At 36.5% G+C, this 16,124-nt stretch overlaps 1 protein-coding gene across 4 annotated transcripts in view; it reads right to left on the bottom strand.

The window, feature by feature from the left end:
- Positions 1-16,124, bottom strand: part of LOC139740798 (suppressor of tumorigenicity 7 protein homolog) — a 38,914-nt gene that overhangs the window by 13,106 nt on the left and 9,684 nt on the right. For all 4 annotated transcript variants that reach the window (XM_071651372.1, XM_071651371.1, XM_071651370.1 and 1 more), the window contains exons 2-4: positions 15,771-15,853; positions 13,719-13,851; positions 3,098-3,268 (exon numbers count right to left, since the gene is read on the bottom strand). In XM_071651372.1, the coding sequence (XP_071507473.1) occupies positions 3,098-3,268; positions 13,719-13,851; positions 15,771-15,853 (387 nt within the window). The remainder of the gene's footprint in view (positions 1-3,097; positions 3,269-13,718; positions 13,852-15,770; positions 15,854-16,124) is intronic.

Genomic DNA, 16,124 nt, shown 5'->3' on the forward strand with positions numbered 1-16,124 from the left:
CTATAGCTTGAACAAAAGCATTTGAGGTACTGTATACACTATACAAGCTTGTATGTTGACTGAATCTTACATTTCATAAATCGGGGACTTTCCAACTATTTCGGAGTGGTGAAATTCATGATTGTGGAGTACAGATATAGATGTAGAAATGTATGCGTGTACATCAAATTCGTATTGGAATCAGAGTAAATATTTCTGTGTGTTGTTGAAATCGCGAACAGCATCTGAGTAATGAAATTTGACCAACAAAAAAAAAAAAAAAACTGCTGAAAATATGACATATCATGCAGTCGATATCACTTAAAATGTAAATTAGGAACACAATATGAGAGGAAATATCTTTTAAAACAAACAAGTTAAGGGAGATGCAGAAGAAAGACAGGGAAAGTACACTCTAAGCATGCTGACATTTGAGTCACAGGTTTATGATTGTCAGATCTACATGTATTTTTCTTTATCAACACTGTCAGCTTTTCTTGATCCTCTCACATGTTCTCACATGTTGCTGAAGATGAAAAAAGGGTTAGAATAGAAATCCCTCGATACCTGGAACAATCTAGTCCATTACCTCCTTTGCAATCCTACAAGGATTAGTCCGATTCAAAATATTGCATGGCCACATAATGTAAAAACCTTCATTATGCTAATACCTTCCTCTGTATTTCCTATCAATTGTGAAAACGACTCATCCATATTCTAATACAAGCACTCTATGGATTATGCTTGTGATAGAAATAGAGACCCAACCAGTAACCCATTTTGTTGGGGTTCTTTTATTTTCTTGGTCTGTATGTTTCTGTTGTTGATGATATTTTATGATTCAGAAAGAAAAAAAAGAGGAGGCAGGACTTCTGAATTTTCCCTCTTTGAGAACAGATGGAACAAACAAGTCCCATTACAATACAAGACAAACATACCCCAGATTTGCTCTGTAGGAATTTTTTTTCCCCACTAACTAAATGCAAAATAAAGAAGTCATGCGGACTTTGTAAGAACTGTCATGTGCTGATATCCATGGAGATATTGTTCCCTTCATCATCCATTCCCTAAACATCCCTTTCTAATCCTATATAAAGTCAGTTGTTTTTTATGGCCAAAACAAAAAGAAAAAAAAAAAACAAGCTGCACAAAAGAATACAACAATGGCACCATCTAAAGCTTTTGATATCTATCCCTATTATTCTCTTTTGCTCTCTAGTTAACTCTGCATTTATCAAAACGTGCTTGGCAATTTTAACTCTCGGGCACTACCACTATGGGAAATGATTTAAAAAAACAAAACAAAACAAAACAAAACTGAAGGCTAACTTGGGGCTGTTGGATGATTCCTGTCAAGTTTGGGTAAAAAATAAGACCATGTGCTTAGAATAATTATGCTAATTTTCTTCTTGTTTTTATTGCTTTGTTGTTGTTGGTTTTTTTGTTTTTTTTTTGTTTGGGGGGGGGGGGGGTGGTCAGCAATGCTACACTCTAACCATCCCTGTCCTCACATTTTAATGTCTTTATCAACTCTTCATACTGGGGACACTTGAGGAAAAGAATCATTTATCTTTTATCCACTGGGGCATCCTATCAATACTGAAAACTTGTTTCTCATCAAATTTAAGTGAAAATTTACTAACTGAAAATAATTGAAAATTAACAAGAATTAGCTAAATGTCTTTTTGGTTTGCCACACAAGGGAAAGAAAAAAAAAAGAAACTAGATATATCGCTACCGCGACTGATATGCCTCCGCCATAATGCATGGTTCTCCTAATAGGTCTATAGTGCAATGTCTTGACAATGTGTGATGACAGTTTCACACAATTGGCAAAATATTAAAATGACAGGTTTGACACAAATGTACTGAATGTTCACTTTCCTAGAACTAGGTTCAATTGGATGAATGATTAAAATGTCAGAGTGCAGGTATTTGGGGAACTGATGATTTTTACTTGACTTTTGACCCTTTTATAAGTTTATGCATTGAGTAATTTTCAAGGTATTGAGAAAAAGTATAATTTCAGTATCAAATGGGAAAATAGCATTATCTAAACCTGGCCTTTGACCTTACAGTTCCAAAGAGAATTACTGTTAGGTTGAACATGCATAAATATGTAAGTTTCATGATGATACCTTGAGTTACTTTTGAGATATGGAGCAAAAAGTGCAATTCAGCACTTTCACTTGACCTTTGACCTTTTGACCTTTGACCTTTTGGCAAGAAACTTCGCACAGAATATATATTGGGTAATACGTGTATACATCAAGTTTTAAAAAAAAAAACCTTCAGGCATTGCATAAATATAAGGAAAGTAGTGATATTTTGAGTTGACCTTGACATTTGACCCCCTGACCTTTGAACCATGACCCCCAACTTCCCTAGATAATCACTGCCCATTGGAACAAGCATATATACTAAGTTCCATGAAAATACCTTGAACCATTTGCGAGATATGGAGAAAAACGTGAATTTTCAACCTTTTTTTTCACAAAATAATCTGTGACCTTTGACCTTTGACCCTGTGACCCTAAAATCCAAACAAAGAATTATCCCCCCAGGATATACCCTCATACCAAGTTTGATGTAAAACCACCACACGGTTCTTGAGATATCGACAAAAACAAAACGGGACGGACGTACGGATGGACGGACGGACGGACGGACGGACGACCCGAAAACATAATGCCTCTGGCCACTTCGTTGGCGGAGGCATAAAAAATGAACAAACTATAGGACCATATCAAGCTTTTTTTGACCATCTGCAGGTGTGGGAATGACTCATTTTTCACTGTTTCCTAGTATCAGCATCCTACATAAAAGCATATATGTAATACTAGCAGTTTAGAGTCATCACCATCAGAATTTGGAAATATGCTGTCTGCTCGAGCTCAAGATGGACATAAGCCCAATTTGTAAAACTATACAGCTTTCACTCCTACAGATGACACCTGTCAAGTTTGGTTCATGTTGAATAATACACTCTGACAAAGATGACTGATCAGTGCAAAAGTTTTTATAAAGCATAGATTGATAATGAATGCGAGCAGATGCGAGACTGCAACAGCTCTCTCAATATTTTGCATCGAGCGAGGGGCTCTAGTGAGCAGCCTACCTTCATCTTGCTGTCTCGTGGGATCCGAGTCACACGTGAATAACGTCTGGTGATCCTGGGCCGACTGGTTCATGTCATAGTACGTGAGAGGATCCTTCCCCGTCACCCAGTTGTAGCGATTATACTCGGCTCCTCGTATCAGGTTCAGTGGATTTCGCCAAGTTTTACATTCTGTCAAGGAGAAAAATTGCAGGGTATGAAAAGTTACAAAATCATTTGAAGTCATAACATTGGATCAAGCTGAATGGGACAATTTATCGCCACTGCTGGAATGGGATTTGTTTTAATCAAAAAGTTCCAGCCCCTCTTTGCATCTCATGAGTCTAAAGGAACACGGTAAGATTAAAAGGTCAGAGAAGATTTGTACTGAATGGCTCTTCAGCACACACCATGTAGAAGAAGTTACCATCTAATATGGATCATCTGTAATATGAGAGCGTAATCCATTACACGACAGCTGTTACTACCCTGTAGCTTGTCATAGATCTATGAGCAAACCACACTAAAGGGCCCCTTTACCTTTGGGAGCAGTGATTTAAACATTTTTCAAGATAACGCATTTGATGCACATGTATAGGTCTGTTGATTCACAACACATCCTACCATTAAAAAAAAATAAAAAAATTCGCAATAAAGCCTAAAATATCACTATTTTTCTCAATAAACCATAACTGTAGATGGTTTAGTCTTGAAACATTTTTATTATAAATATTGTTGACATTTTGTGTATTTAACAATACTTAACATTAAACCATACAAGACTACAGTAATCAAAATGAGGCAAGATAAAGGCATTATAACACATACAACACAAAAAGAGTATGTAACGGCAGTATTGAACGGAGCTTATGATGCATTCACCGATAGAGATCTAGAAATACTAATCTTCCCATGATTTATATCATCTATAATAGATATTCATCATCTATAATAACTCCTAAATAATTGATATTATCAACTTGACCAACTATTGTTCACATTTTGTATATTTATCAATTATACAGATTCAATTTTTTACAGTGGTTGCTTCTATCACATTTTAGAACTATTTCAAAGCACTAATGCTGGGTTTCTATTTCTTCTGCAAGTGGTAAATTATGCCTTTAAGAGATGAAAGCTGAATTTGGCACAAACATTGGCTCATGATCAGCATTCATGTTCATCCCTATACAGGATTCCTCCCTGGACAGAAAGGCAATTTAAGTGTCTTTAAATGTCAGTATCTGTCTCAATGCGTTCAATAACACACACTTTACATGCATTCATGAACAACTTTGTTGTGTTCTTTAATTAGAAAACATACACTTAAGTTGTAATGCACCATTCATTCACTACAAGGCCTGTATGTGCACAATAAATCCAGAGTTCATTACCAGAATGCACATGTACAAAGCTTGACGCACCTCCTTACATACGGTCTGGTTTTAACTGTCACATGCATAGACATGGTATCACTACTTTGACAATTAAGAGCATTTTACTACTAAACTGTCATTCGGGAACACTCGCAAAAAAGAAACAAACAAACAAACAAGCAATAACTATCAATTTGCCAAATGATTTTTGCATGCCATGTACACATCATAAAATTGGGTCACTGCTGGTCTTTTCTTTTTATCATCACTTTTGGAGCGAGCCAGGCAGCTATGCGAAAAATTGCTATATACACATGTAGATCAATCATAAATCACCATCCTATCATACAGGAGACATCCATAAATAATATTAGAAAATACTGATAATTAACAGTGGCACTTTACAGAGCAAACATTTAGTCAAACAAAGACAGTTGTGGTGATATTAGAGAGGAAAGATATTTCAAACATTTGTAATGCCAGACATAGAGTGAAAGAGAACAATAATTCAGTAAACAAACATTATTAAAGAGGAACAAATGAGATGATTACAAAGAGATATGTGAAAAATCCCCAAGATAGGTCTTCAGATGCATGCTGCATATGATTAGCAAGGCATATTACATTATATGAGATAAATAGAAGAATAGAACTATGGTTCTAGGAACTTCTAAGTGCACAGAATGTAATGATCTTAGGCCTAGTGAAGGACTAGATACCTTATCAGTGAATTTTATACATTGTGTATGTATAACGTAAGGGGGAGTACTTTGTAAGCTGATGGATGGCACAGTACACTCACATTAATATTTTTAATTTCATTTGTTTGTTTGTTTTTTACTGGAAGCCAATGGAGCTTTCTCAGAATGAAAGCAAAGTGGGTTGCTTTCTTTATTCCTGTTAACCAGTCTTGCAGATGAATTCTGAATGGATTGCAGTCTGTGGATCTGTCGCAGAGGATGAAGAGATCAAAGGTAGAACCTCTTCTCTTGCAAGGGATTATTGATGTTAATCATACATACCCCAGCAACTGTGATAAAAGCAGGATATGTGAAATTATATTTGCTATCATTTTTTAATATTAATTGTAATTCTATGAACAAAATAATCATTTATGAGAAGTAGAGCATCATTCATCTGCCCAATGCCATTCCATAAATAAAAAGCAGTGTCATGCATTTACTATTTATAATGAAGCATTTTAGATATTACCATTGTCACAAAATGTCACCACTTTAATTGATGAAATCTAATATATCATTATTCATATAATACTTTTTATCAAATCTCTAACGGATCATTTACTACATTCCCAAGGGCAAAAATTGATTGGTGTATTAAACGCCACTTGTATTATAAATCATAAAAAGAAAAATACATAGATTTCCTGCATTCACTTGTTATGAACAAAGAAACCATTCTGAAATATGTAATTATTATTCCTACACAAAATAAAAATTTAGTAGACATTTGAGGACAGTTTATTCAAGATAGTTCATATACAATGAAGCTTCAAGAGATTTGTACTGAAGTGAAAGCAATCCTTGATGATGGAGTTACAATGTAGATTGTTGTTTTTTTTCCCCCTTAACTATCCAGAATTATATCATATCCTTGCAATAAAAACGCTGATTCTGAAAATGTCAAACAGACTTTTGGAGGCCATCAATCAAATTTACTGCAAGAACCATCATCAAACATCTGTGCAATATCCCTTTATTCATAAACAGACTACTACACAGTGTATTTCTCATTTCTTTATGAGAATGCAATATTTCTATGCACTGCATATGGTAACAACTTTCAGCATGCCATTCCAATATTTCTGCCCATGTTCACTCTGCTTTTATAACCAATTCTTTTATCATTCTGTCTTGTTGTTTGTAAAAACAAAATGGATTTAAAGAAAGACAATTTTTTATGCAAACATTCCATTTCCTATGACTATTGTCATGATATATAACTAGACAAAACTAAAAGGAATCTGTATGCAATTACTACAAAATATTATTAGTAGTAATTATATTCTTACATTTTGGGAAACATTTAACCCAGATCACACTGTAAACAAAGATTATATTTCCCAATACACCTTACGGGTCTTTCACAATTATCAACATTTTCACAAGTGTACAAACCACTCACTTTTCAAGACCCCTCCCCCATTAAAGTGTACGAAGAAAAGTGTTTTCACTGTGTTCAGTTCTTGCTTGGTCTGCCTTTTTTCAGTTTGTGTCCCTCCTCATCCTGGTGCTTCAGCAGTCCATACCGAGTGGGATATTTCTGGTCACACACTGGGCGGTCACTAGTTCTATTGTCCGCCATCTTTGACATTGTTTCCACGTGCCTATTTGTATTCTACTTCTTGCAATGTGGGCGCGCAGGCATACTAGTGCGTGCGAGCGAGAGGAGAGGCCATGATCAGACGGGATGGGCGCGAGAATACAATTGTATGGATCGACATTTTCGAAATTGGAAAGCGTACTCCGGGTGCTGACCCCCCCCCCCCCCCCCCCCCCCCAGTGTACGGTTTGTACGCTTGTGAAAATGTTGATAATTGTGAACGGCCCCTTATTGAATTACTCATTTCAAATCTCACAACCTGCTGTTTTCCCCTGTAATACTAACAGATGATTAATTACCTACAGCACTGTACCTACAATCTGTGCATGCCAACTGTAAGAAAACTACATACTGTAAGTCCTGAAGTCATTGAGGTTAAAGGTATCATTTATCATTGGCAGATGAAACAAAAACCCAGTCTTAGTGCTTTAAAATAGTTCTAAAATGTGACTTAAGAATAGAAACAACCACTGTAAAAATTTTAATCTGTAAAATCAATGTTAAGTATTGATTATATAGAAAATGTGAACAATAGTTATAATAAAAATATTTCAAGACTAAACCGTCTACAGTTAGAGTTTATTGAGAAAAATACTGATATCTCCTTATATTTTAGGCTTCATTGCAAAAAATTTATATGGTAGGATGTTTTGTGGTACTACTCTACTTGTACAGACCTACAAATATGCATGAAATATGAGATCTTAAACAGTTTTTAAATCACTGCTCCCAATGGTAAACAGGACCTTTAAAGAAATATACATGTGCAGAGCAAAGCAAGTGCATTATGGCTACAATCTGTAGCTTACTTCCACATCTGTACAAGAAACACTCACTGCCCTTTCAACCACTGATCCAAACATTATGGCCGTGCGCATGTACATGTACAACATAGAGGAAGTTTAGGGGGAAAAAATGAAGACAAAACCCATGCACTTTGTGCATATATGCCCTCTGTGCTTTTCCCCACAAATTGCTTGGATCAGCGAATGACATTTTGTGGGATATGGGTCTCCTCATTTACATGCACATATAGATGTATCAACACAGGAGCTTTAAACTGCAAACTAAGAAACTACATGTACCTATTCAAGCTCTTGCTAGGATACTGACAACAGGGTTCTCATTTTCCCAGTCATAAGACTCATATTAAAATACCTGATCAGTGTGTGCCTAGTTTATTGTATCTGGTGCAATCTGAAATACATATGTGCATATACAATTCGTAAGAAAACTACTGTTTACTTGCACCCCCCCCCCCCCCCCCCCCCCCCCCCCGGTGCCTTTCAAGGTATCATGGGATTTGCTTGAAACTTGTAAATTAAAACACAATTTAACCCTCCGTCCTTCCAGAGGTTGAGAATACTGGAAGATGTCTCAAACATCAAATGTTGAAACTTTGCAGTAATATGTAAGCAAAGTACACTACAAACTTTGTACATCTGTTAAACCAACGTATCACACACACATGCATTCTCCTCTATTTTATGCCTGTGGTACCCTCTATAACAAAGTCTACAAAAATGATTGCATGTTTATTATTAAAGACCAGAATATGGACAATATTTCATGACCTAAACACTGTACTGATGTTCCCAAAAAAATTACAACGGGACCCTCCACAATGATAACTTGAAAAATAGTGAATCAATCCAAATACAACGTCACGGAATGGAACTATAACTTATTACCCACATCTTGCAGAAAACCCCATCTGATTTGCTTCAGTGGTCAAAGAGAAAAGAGGAGTTTAGTAGAGCATGGCAGGAATCCCTTTCCTCCAAGTTCTGTCCATTGTGTTCACACATTATGTAGTTCCAAGAGCATCCATAAGTGCTAAACCCATGACATGCTTTACAATGATCCATATTTCTCTGTGACCACTTAACCAATTTGAATGGGGTTTTCTGCAAAATGTAGCTATGATGAAGACCCTAAAGTACTTTGTAGCATTTAGACCCTGAAGTAACATTTAGACAGCCTAATCATATTGGAAGTTTATCAATGTGGATATCTGATTGTTTGTTTGTTTGTTTTGTTTTGTTTGTTTTTTGTTTGGGGGGGGGGGGACATACTGTATGTTTCTTCCAAATGGACTGAATACCTTCGCTGTGTATATGTAAGCATTCATAGTATAAAACATGGTACATAATATCTGAAATTGTACTTCCTGGATAGAAAAGATGATCAAGTAACAATATCAATCACATGCATTCACCACCAATAAGTGTTCCATAAGAGATCAAGACTGAAACTATATATGGCTAAAAGATACTTTATGCCTTTTAGTGAAGTAAACAGGAAATTTCTTTCCATTATTGATTTCTCATCACTTCAACCATCTATAGGATTTGTGGCTAAAACAGGAAAAGCACTCTTCAGTTTACAATCATATTTATTTTAAAACCACAGAAAATCTAAAGGACATGGAGTCATTTTGCACCAAAAAGGTATAATTTGACAGATGAAATTATATTCTAAATGTTTGCAAAGGAGGACAGAATTTCTAAAGAATTTCAACACACTGGCTGTATCGATCAGCTGCAATATTTTTAGTAACCTAAAATGGTATAATTGATATCTATCCTAAGTGGCAAAAGTAGAAATGTGAAGGAACTATAGAGAAAGTAAGAGACTCCGCATTACCTTGGATGAGACAAAGTTAAGAAGATGTCAGCCACATTCATTCAATCTGAAAGCTGACGTTACATACTACATCTGAATATCATAAATATCTTGCTCTGTTATTGCTAATCATAATAATCTACTGCCCCTCTTTCTTGCTGTCATGTAAACACACTCGTAAACCTTATGTACAGTACCATTGCAAAAAAAAGATAATCAAAACTTCAAGACTGTTGTACTTTAAGTTCATGACTTGCAATTATACATTGTACACATGTACATAGAATGAGGTAGTACACTGTATGTTGTACTGTACACAGAACTCCCCTTCTACAAGTCCCTCGGTTCCTGTTTCCTTCACGCTTCTTCTTTGCCCATACTTCCACTTCACACATCCAAGTTACCGCAAGACTTCTACAAGGTCTTCCGGCAGAGCTACCAAGTCTCACGCATTCTGAGTGAGACTCAAGCATTTAGGGTCTGTCTCACGATCTCACGCATGACACCCATTTTTCTCACGCATCTGGCAAAGTCTGCAACTTGGGCCTACAATAAGAAGCATAGCTCAAAAGATTAAAGCGAAAGTTGCAATTGAAGGTATATTTTCCTTTTGTCTTTCAAAATACGTACAAAATAGTCACTTAAGTATGCACCTGATCACACCATTAAGAGCTAAAAATTGAAAAAGCTCCCTCGCTCGCGCGTACATTCGCTCGCCGAGATGCCGAATCATGAAAATCTCACTCATAAAATTTTTTGAACTTGGCATCCCATTCTTCGACCTTTAAGGAACTGCAACCGAATTCACTTTACAGGACCTCCATTATCATTTGGTCTCACTACCCATGCATCATGTTGCACCTGCCCTGGGTCTGCCCCCTGTCTGAGGGTGTTTGGCCAATAAGCCATGCATGACTGCTGTTGCCAGGCCGACAACAACTGTGAAGACCTGTCGGTCACACTTGCTTAACAGATAATCCGATATTTGGGGCTGGCAGACAAGATGCTGGCAGACAAGGAATAAAGACAGAAAACTTGGGCCCACGATTGGCAGAACTACCAGAGCCATTGACTAAATTCCAACATCCCTCACCCACTACAGTTATAGAACTTTGCATCTCGCAATTAATCTTTGCAAGTCTCCCCCCCCCCCCCAATCTCTACTGAAGAATTCTCATTTGTTTTCTACCTATGACAGCCATGCACATCCAAAATCATTGCTGAATATTAATCAATGTATGTTGAAGAAGCGTGTCAACGAAATGTGCATGTACCTGTACACTGTAATATTGGTAGCCACAAAGATTCTAACTTAAGAACAATGTAGCATAAATCAGGACTAAAATTTCTACACATTGTTTGGTGCATTATGTGTGATATTTGCCAAAATGGAAATGAATCTCTAGCTGATGTGATTGTGCAAAAAAAAAAAAAAAAAAAAAAAAAAAGATCTTGGAAAGCACTTCCAAGAAAGAAAGAAATTCTTTAAAACAAGAGGGAAACCCCCTTCAACAACGATGAACAACCCTGATAATATCTCTGTGCAGCTGTATCTGCAATTTGGTAACATCACTTATGCCCCTTTCATGCTTAGCAAATTTCATTGTTTGAGGTTACCCGAGATCCACTGCATGAAAGCATGAAAGGGTGTTCCCCGATGGATACCCAGTTGAATCTCTGGGTGATCACCCAAGTGACTACAAGTGTAGCGTGAAAGGGACACTTGTAACTGGTGTGGGAAGGTACACGTACACACAGATTGCCCCATTCAGGGTTGGAAATACCATTGAGAGACTGAAACCTGTCCAAGCATTTTAAATACTGCAATTGGAACAGTCAACATTCCAGATGATGAAATCCATCTGCTTCACATGACAGCCAGCCGAAGGTACTTTGACAATAATAAATATCTTAAACTTGAAATATACATGGTAGCCACTACAAGCGACAAGCTTGACACAACACAGCTTCAGCATCTTTGCGCCTCATATTCTTTGATACTGAAGTGATGTCTGCAGCATCACCATTAAGTCAACAGTATGCACAGCTGTGACAGGACAGCTTTCACTAGTGCATGCCCCATTCCATTACATGCACCTTCCATCGATTATACTTCCCTACGCACATATCAGCTATTCCTTTGTTTATTTTTTAGCATTGTAAAGTACATATCCTGGCATGTTCTACTCACAGAAAAACAGATCAAATTGTCAACTTTCATGTATTAATCATGTTTATCCATTTGCTGGCTAGTATTTGACTAACCAATATAACATAATCACAGGTGGTTTTCAACTACTGATTGAAACTAGAAATGTCGCTACAGCGACTGGTTATACCCCCGCCAAACAACATTTCATAAGCTTTGGTCAAAACAACATTTCATAAGCTTTGGTCAAAAAACTGAGGAAGTAGTTAAATCCGCAAGATCTTTCCTTGATCTTCTGCCATTAATATGCCGTTACCATGGCAACGTACTTTCGGGTACTGTCGAAAAATGCGTCTTGCACATCTACAACCAAAGGAACACATCTGTACCAGGTTTCATGGAAATTGGGCAAAAACTGAGGAAGTAGTTTGCAACACAAAATTTTCCATCATTTTGGCTCATAATATGTGAGCTGTTACCATGGCAACATACTTTTTGTCACTGTCAAGAAATGTGTCATGCTGACCTATATCCTAAGACAAACATTCAATATGAATTCCATGAGAATTGGAAGAACACTGATGAAGCAGTTTTGCCATGAAGCATTTTGCCCTATATTTTACCAATAACATGCCGTTACCATGGCAACGCACTTTTTGCCACTGCGGAAATATGCGTCTTGCACATTAACATATTCAGATGAACATCTGTACCTAATTTCATAAAAATTGATCAAAAACTGTGGGAGGAGTTCGCGACGCAAGATTTGTACCCATTTTTGCCCATAATATGCCGTTACCATGGCAACGTACTTTTGGGTACTGTCAAAAAATACGTCTTGCACATCTACAACCCAAGGCACACATCTGTGCCAAGTTTTATGGGAATCGGTTGAAAACTGAGGAAGTAGTTCGCGACGCAAGATTTGCAACGGACCGACCGCCCGACCGACCGCCCGACTGTCCGCTGATTCCTATATACCCCCTTCAAACTTCGTTTGGCGGGGGTATAAAAATCCCTGTCCAATAAATTATCATATTTATTAGCAGTTAAAAAGATAATAAAGATATAGATTATAAATACACATCCATAATGCATTATGAAGACTTCAGGTAGTAGTCATGTCTTGGCCTGATGCACAAGATTTGGATTTTCCTTGTCCAAACCTGAAGAGCACAAAATGCATTTATTTGATGATAGAATGTGCAAGCTCTGACATTGCCATGAGTAGCTCCTCCTGAGAAAGTATTTTGGAACTTGGTTTTGAAAGCAATCCCTTTTCCTTCTGCACGGCAACAACCTAGCAAAAACACAAACTTATAATTGCACGATTCTGGTCATCATAGTTTGAACAACTGTGGAAGAACAGACATATTAATGTAGATCCGTGTGATTCTACCTTGAAAGGGGAATTCCGATCCAATTAAAAGCAAGTCTAAAAAAGAAAGCAAATTTTACAAGCATGATAGTGAAAATTTGATCAAAATCAGATGAAAAGTAGGAAAGTTTTTAAATTGTGAAGTTTCGTTAACATTTCCCCGACAGTTCTAGAACAGCTGATGAGATGTGAATTTTCAAATGTCTTGGCTGGTAATAATATTGCCTCACAAATTTCAATTGATGGTATACAAAAAAAAATGATAGATTAATATTTATGCTATAAAGTATAAAATATGTCATTCTTGGCTGAATCACTTTGAAATAATCTGATTATTTAAATATAATTATAGAGTTCAAGACTTTGGCATAATTGCATTTGGGTAAAATAATGGAAATTTCAAGATTTTGTGTACAAACTATATGGCAAGTTGTGAGGTGATGACATCATCAACTCACTCATTTACATATTTGTATTGACTGTTCAAGAACTGTTTTGAGAAAATTAGCAAAACCTCAAAATTTCATAGCTTCTTTAATTTTCATCAAATTTTATCAAATTTTCTTTGTTGTGCTTATAAAAGTCAACTTTTTTTATCAGACTATCGTTTTAGTGGTCTGAATTTCCATAAAATCACAGATTCTGACAATTTGAAGTCGAGGAGCTACTAAAATCAGCAGTAGTTAAGTGCCGATATGGATGACAGGAGTGAATTGACAGGCTCAACAAAAGGATGATTAAGATGACAGAGACAGGAAACAGGGTTAATACCTGGAGGAGATTGTTGGCCGGATGAGTTCCCCCCTCCATTGTCCGAACCGCCAAGCCATGGGGACAGGTGGTTCAGAGACACTTGCTCAATGAAGGAAGTCCCATACTTTCGGAAGTACCACCATTCGAAGATCTGCAAGATGCAAAGAAGTGAAGTGCACACAAATGAACTTACTGGTGTCCAAGCAATGAAAATTGCATAAATACAATGTACTATATTCCTTTACTCAACAAAATAAAAATCATGAGACAATACATATACATACAGGTATGTATTTGTGTCAAGTTGTTTCACAATGCACAGGAAAGTGTACTTCAAAAGTCATTAATATGATATATCTCAACTAATTAACTGAATTTTGCACCAAATTTTGGCCACTTTTAAAAAAAAAAGTCTGATATATATCTGATTATGATAGCTAACATTTAACCCCATCTTACACTGTATAGATCTGACCCAGAGTCTTCTAATTAAATCATTTAGTAGTACCTTTATAACATCTCATCTGTTACCTTTGAATTTATCTGAATTATATTTCAGCTTACATTGTATGTCAAAACTATGGTTGTCAACTCTACTGCTTAGAGATATCCAGTCAACAGAGAAAAAATTTGGTGTTAACCTGCAACCACTGCTTTCACCCATAACACGTCAATTTTGTGAATTGCCATGAGTATTCAGTGCATATAGTGTAGACAAGAAGTTTCGCATGCATTTTAATTTTGCAAATCTTGGCTCTCACAAAATTCACAAAATTGAAATGTACGCGAATATTTCTGGTTTTACAGTATTCAGAAACAAAAGTCCTTGTGCATTCTTTGGGAGTACTATCTGACAGAAATCAAAATGTTAAAACTCAAATGAGAACTGTATGTCATGCCAGCAATGATCTCCACTACATGTGAAATTAAGTATACAATGTACACATGTACAGCAACAAGCAGTTCTATTCGAGACATAGTATTTCCAGCACTACATTATACATACATGTACACTGTGTAGTACATGTAGCTCTGAAGTTGACCACACCAACATACTCTCTCAGTGCAATCAATTTCCTCGAATGGTGCCAAGTGACATGAACAAAAGGCTTTCCTCTTCATTTTCAGGAATAGAAAATGCACGTAACAAAAGCTGGAACCTCCTGTAACTTTCAGATTCTGTTATGTTGGCTTCTAAACAAACTGCAGTCATCAAATATGGCTGGTATATTATATTAGCCATTAAAATCACATAATACTTTGTATAATGTCAGCTGACAATTTTCTATGGTCAATGACCTAAAAGAACCTCCCTTTCCCTTTTAAATGAGCAAATGCAGCACAAAGCAGTCATTATCAAAGAAGTTTAATGACACCTATTGTGAACACAAAAGAAAAGAAATGAGAGAGTAAGACCTTTGTATTCAGGAGCCATTACTCTTTTGTTTATAGATCGGTTAATATCAAAGATTCTTCTCACTGGTGATGTATAATTTGCAAGCACAAAAGGCAAAAAATATCAAATCAAAACACAGTCCAGTATGACAATCAGCCGTCTATGTTAAATTATATATTATAGGTACAATACTGAAACAAATTCAAAACAAGTTTTTACGAGAGTCACAGGAATAGAATCACACAGACCACTTTTTAATGACCTCTTGATCATAAGAATAAAGTGTCACAGATGAGGTAAAATCTTATATACTACAGCTTGTCAACTTTCCTTCATCAAAAGATTTTGTATAACTTCACAGTAATTAAGATTTTAAGACTTTTTTATGATAAAGTAATTAAGATGATGACTTCTTGATACTGCTCAAATTTGACCAATTTAAAATACCAGTTTTGTTTCACTCTCTTGAGGTGACTCTCACTTCAACATTTGGGGCATAAACTCCAAATTCCAAAACATTCCAGGTGGTTATGAAAAGATATATATCATATACAGCCATATGAGTTCAGTGCTCCCTAGTTATAGCGACATATAATTTGTGAAATTAGAAAGAGAACTAACAAAACAAGGGGTGCTACGTATGAACATGAATCCTCATTTGTCGCAGTACCCACCAGGATGAGACCAGAGATGAGTGATGATGTCCCTGTGAGGGCCACGTAGAATTTTGGAGTCAGCGTGTTCAGGAACATTGCCACTGAAAGCCAAGACAGAAAGACAGAACACGTTGATCAGCCTGATGATTGTTTGTGATATCAAAACTCAACATACACATTCACATTGTACCACTAGCACATGTAAACATGCCGACACATAACACACAGAAACACACACACACACACACACATTCTCATACACATGATTACAGAATGTGAGCTGGCCGCAACCTAAGGAATGAATTGGGCTGTCACACTGTATCACTGCACAAAGTGTGAAAATGCATCAAAACAATCCATTTCAAGTTCCAC

Source organism: Diadema antillarum, unplaced genomic scaffold (assembly GCF_040938485.1).
Source record: "Diadema antillarum isolate AM-2024a unplaced genomic scaffold, OU_Dant_1.0 seq00000885_RagTag, whole genome shotgun sequence".
NCBI classification, from domain to species: Eukaryota; Metazoa; Echinodermata; class Echinoidea; order Diadematoida; family Diadematidae; genus Diadema; species Diadema antillarum.